The sequence below is a fragment of the Simochromis diagramma genome, unplaced genomic scaffold (assembly GCF_900408965.1).
Source record: "Simochromis diagramma unplaced genomic scaffold, fSimDia1.1 OVJJ01000740.1, whole genome shotgun sequence".
Lineage (NCBI taxonomy): Eukaryota > Metazoa > Chordata > Actinopteri > Cichliformes > Cichlidae > Simochromis > Simochromis diagramma.
This window is the reverse complement of record NW_024387541.1, coordinates 550,973-556,056: the sequence shown is the minus strand read 5'-3', so window position 1 is coordinate 556,056 and position 5,084 is coordinate 550,973. Positions and strand designations below refer to the sequence as shown.

The 5,084-nt window shown below is 39.5% G+C and overlaps 1 protein-coding gene across 2 annotated transcripts; it reads left to right on the top strand.

Moving 5' to 3' along the window:
- Positions 1 to 795: 795 nt before the first annotated feature.
- On the top strand, positions 796 to 4,623 carry LOC120727398 (programmed cell death 1 ligand 1-like). 2 transcript variants are annotated; one of them, XR_005694518.1, is made up of 3 exons: positions 796 to 917; positions 2,091 to 2,426; positions 2,709 to 4,623. XR_005694518.1 is itself a non-coding variant. In XM_040021635.1 (3 exons), the coding sequence occupies exons 1-3, from the start codon at positions 857 to 859 to the stop codon at positions 2,841 to 2,843; spliced, it is 576 nt and encodes a 191-aa protein (XP_039877569.1). In that variant the 5' UTR covers positions 796 to 856; the 3' UTR covers positions 2,844 to 4,623. The 2 variants fall into 2 exon arrangements, 1 of the variants encoding a protein (XP_039877569.1); XM_040021635.1 differs by having other exon boundaries at positions 2,665 to 4,623.
- Positions 4,624 to 5,084: the final 461 nt, after the last annotated feature.

The following is a 5,084-nucleotide window of genomic DNA, read 5'->3' as shown; positions in this document are numbered from 1 at the left end:
ACTTGTCATGTGACTTGACGTCATCTTTGCAATAAAAGCCTTGTGACATGGTTGTTCGGGGGAGATCAGCTCTGGAGGGTTTATGATGCTCATCTTCCCCACATATATATGTGTATAATAAAACCACTATTTTGACATCTACTGAGGACCATGCAGTCGTTTGTCTCCTCCTCAAAAACTCGAACCTTGACACCAGCCTCACAGTTTTTATCTTCATGTGGATTTTTTTTTCAATCCTGATGATCAGAAGAGTGTTTGAGGATTTAACAGATCTGTTAAGAACAACAGTAAGTGTTTGATGCCTTTTTCTAAAATCATTTTCAGTTCTTTAGGTAAAACGTTTCAGTTTTCTTGGTTAAAGTTTGGTTAACATCAACCCACAAAAATATTTGAACAGAAACTCCAAAAGCGAGTGAAACTAAATTTAAAATATAATTTCATTTTCAGTGGATGTTAACCATGAAAAGCCTGAAAGATCATTGGTAGAAAATTCAAATTATATTGGTCGAACATATCAGACTTTCAAAGCATCTTCAAAGTGTTGAGTTTAAACGAGCAGCTGAACAACAGATCAGCTCTAACCCTCAGGGACATTCAGATTTATTTAAACCTTAAATTTGTTGTGACGCACTTATTTCTGCGCATCCTCAGTCCAACCTACCAAACGTCACTCTAACGCGACGTCCTCACGAGACACGGAAGAGTTTGAACCGCAGCTTTAGCTTTATTTAAACCTTAAATTTAATCTGATGTGTTCAGGTTTAAACTCAGGTTCAGTTATTGAGTGAAAACACCAACAGACTCAGACATTTAGAACAAACTAAGAGTCAGATCAGCAGAAACAGAGAACACGGACATGTCTGCTGTAACTGCGTCACTCTGCTCCACGCTGATGTTTGTCGTGTTCGTCTCTGCAGGTGAGATTTACCTGATAGAAACTAAACTGAGTTTATTTCTGAGATAAAGAGTCTCAGTCTGGTTTACATGCTGATTATATTTCTCTAAGAACTAGTTTATTACTCATTCAGTGTTGCGATCGACACAAAGCTGGGTGGAGTCTGTGTGTTGGTGCAGTTTGCAGCACAGACACAAAGAAGTGTAATGTGTGTGTCAGTGTGATGTGTTGTAGTGTCAGGAGTCAGGATGCAGCTACAAAGCTTCTTGTTCAGTGTATACAAACAGCTGTAGCTCCATAAAGGCAGCATGCAGAGACTCACAGTGTCTTATAATGAGAGGCTGCTTTCTCTCACACATGTTGTTCACTTATTATCAGCACATGTTGTTGTTTGTGGAACAGAGTTATTGTAGTTTTTTCTCATTAGTTTGAGTTTTTTATTCCATTTGGACTTTTTGTGTTTAGTTCAATTTAGTTTCCAGATGATTTTCTTCTTTTTCAGGTTTGATTATTTATTGCTTGAAGAGTTTTAATAGTTTTATTCTTTTTTCATTCTTACTGTTTGGAGGTTTGTGTCAGAGGCCAGATTCAGGAGCATCAGTACAGCTGTTACAATAAAAAGCAGTGACTCAGTCTGACAGACATCCAGAGTCTCAATGAACTCGTCCATCAACAACATTTTATCAAACTAACAGATTCTAAAACCAAAGATTTGTTTTTATTTGTTCACAAAATGGTTTCAGATGATGTTTTTCATCCATCTCAGTCTTTCCTTGTGAACTTTGTCTCTAAACCTCTCAGCCTGAGCTTCCCTCTGATGAACTCGTTCATAATCTCGTCCATTCTGCTCTCAATGAAAATCTGAACATGTTCAGCTCGGCCTCCTGTCTTTGTGTCAGAGTCTCCAAAGCAAACATGACAGCAGCTCACTGCCATCTTCAAACCTTCCCTTTCACTCTTGCTGCTGTCCTTCTGTCACAAATCAGCCCTGATGAAGATGCTCGGGATCAGGTGAGGAGGAGGAGAAGACTCGCTGTGGTGACGCCTGAAGGGACACAAGAAGAAACACAATCAAAGATCATCATCTAATAACAGAAGACAATCTTTTATTGTGTGTTTCTGATTGGCTGCTGTAGAAGTGAACAGTTGTACTTTGACGTTTAACCTCTCTGCTCTGTGTTGTTTCCTCTTTCAGACCAGAAAACCATCACAGCTGAGTCTGGACAGGACGTCACTCTGACATGTCGAGCTGCAAACAACAACATCATTATTTTAGAGTGGAGCAGAGCTGACCTGAGAGATGAATATGTGCTTGTTTACCGGGACGGTCACTTTGTTCCAGATGACCAGCATCCATCTTTTAAGAACCGGGTGGATCTGCAGGACAGACAGATGAAGGATGGAGACGTGTCTTTGATTCTGAAGGATGTGACGATTAATGATGCTGGAACATACGAGTGTCATGTGTTCATGGAAGAAACACGCTCATGGAAGTTCATCAGCATCATCCACCTTCATGTTGTTCCTCCAGGTGAGTGAGTAGAGTTGAGTGTGTGTGTGATCAGAGGTGAAGCTGCTTCCTGGTTGTTGATGTTTGTTTCTAAAGATGTTGTTGATGAGACTTTGTAGAAAGCAGCTGGTCTGAGTGATGTGATCAGAGTGCAGTAGATAATGTCTGACAGCAGTTTGAAGAGCAAATGGATTCTGTTCTGTTCTTCACTCATCACCTACCTGACAGCTGACACCTCACACCTGTTTCTCACCTGCAGGTCAGACAGGAGGACAAGAGAAGGATGAAGACAAAGAGAAGGAGGATGGATCTGTTGGACTGATTGTTGGTCTGTCAGTTTCTGCTCTGCTTCTTGTTGTTGTTGCTGTTGTTGGTTTTTTGATCTACAGAAAACATAAACAACAACAGAGTGAGGAAACAAACCAGCCTCCTGTTTAAGTGCAGCAGGTTTAAAATGTCTCAGAGGTTTTTCCAGCTTTGAGTCTGCTGCTGCTGTTCAGAGTTCTGGGTGTTGTCAGTGTTTAAACTCCTGCAGAAACAGATGAACTGAGCACAGACAGCAGGCCCACAGCACTGTAGGTTTATTTCAGTTTTATCTTTAATGGCTGCTTCTGTTTTTGCTGACAGCTCATCTCAGTGGACGAGTTTCATCTTTAAAACAAGTCTTTACATTTCAGCTCTGTAGTAACTGGAACATCCAGAGGGCTGTGACTACAAATCAACTTCAACACAGTCAGGCTTTCTTTGTGTTAGCTGGCTCAACTAAACCTGAAACTGCAGTCAGAGACAGCAGGTATCACCGTGGTGATTATCACCTTTCTCTGCTTCAGGCTCTGAGCACGCTCAGATGAAAAGGAGCGTTTCATGTATCATGTGACTTTTCTTCTACACAAAATGGTCCCTGTGAGCGCCACCCAGTCCAATCCCAGACGTTACTCATTGATAACTTCACTAATGTCTCCACTACATGAATACAGGTACATTGTAACAGTGTGATGTGCAGTTTAGCTTCACTCAGTGGCTTCAGTAAGTTACAGTTTAACAAGCTGCACATATGAAACATTTCCTCCAGCAGAGAATCGACATCACAGTGAAAACGTGGCTCTAACAGCTGATTTAAAAACAAAACTCTGAACATGAAATGCTCCTGACCAGGTGATCTTTCACCATCAGTTACCATGGTGATTTAGCCTCTTTCTGACACAGAAAGCTCTGACGTTGAGTGTGACACAGCTCACTGAGACATTTTGTTGTGCACGCCTACTTTTAACTCTTCAAACAAATGAAATGAACACTTGAACATTTTTCACTTTGATGGTTTTGTTTCCACTGACTGTAGTTACATCATTTTGAGCTCAGATTACATATTTATGAAGTTTTTCACACCTGAATGTTTCAATCATCAAGATCTGATTTCAGTTTTCTCTTTATCTTTGTGAGCTGTGTGGGTTGTTTACCCTCAGTATCCATGAACAGTGTTACAGACCTGGGATCAGTGTGTTTGTTTATAAGATCAAATATGACCTCATTATGTGAGTGTGAGCTTTGGACCACAAAACCTCAACAACACTAATCCTTGATCAGCTGTTTCACTAAAGTTACATCCAAGTATGAACTCATCCCATCGTTCATGCATCAATTTGTAGCTGACAGATGGTTATGCACATCCCTGGTTGCCTAGGTAACCCTCTAACCTTAAATAACGCTATTGTTGTCACTCAGCAGTATGATTTAATGTAGTTGTTTCAATAGATCTCAAAGATAAGAAAAGTTCACCTCGGTACTCGCTGACTTCACATCAGTGATCAGTTATTTAGTTTTCAGGCTTTTCTGCTGTGTGAGCAGCAGGAAAATACAACCACAGCATAAACACATACATACAAGGTCAAACACGAGTAGCTACACTTTTTAAATGCAGTGTTCACAGAGTGTGTAAGCACCAAATGTTTGTATGAAGGACAGAGAACAAACAACAAAGGTCAGTGTGAGAGTGTCTCTGTATTTGAACAATAAACTCTTACTTTGGTTTAAATTATTTATTCTTTCATTTGTGTTGTTGGCAGAGAAGCTACATCATGTGAACTTCATCATATTGTCACATGTCATCACAGATTCAAAAGATGTAATATTTGTGTGTTTGTTATTAACAATCGTGCCCCCAGACACCAAAACAGTGCCAGCAAACTGAAACTGAAAAAAAAACTGTAAGCAAAAAAGATGTAAGTGTGAAAACTTTTTCTTGTCTTAATGTCAATATTTATTTTTCCGTTTCATTTTAAGGCGGCATCGTTTTAACCCCAACAAAACAAAACAAAAATGACAGAAAGTCCATTGAAATCTGAAAACTATTCATTTTCTGTGCATGAACAAAAACTTTACTTTTTACAAGACAGGAAAACTAACAGTAGCTTTAAAATGTTTATAGTGTATCCTCATCCTCAGTATTGGAAACACGTCAAACTGCATTTCCTATAAAATCAAATCAAATCATAATGATCGTGGAAATTTCTTGATCTAAATTCTCTTCTAGATTGAGTGGCAAAAAAAAGAAGAGTTGCTGTTTGTGTTTGTGCAAGTGCAAGAAATACATATAGCACGCTCTCCATCCTTCTGCTAATGTTTAATGTACCTGGTACTTCTGGAAATGAAGGAAATCGACTCTTTACAAAGTGGTGAACT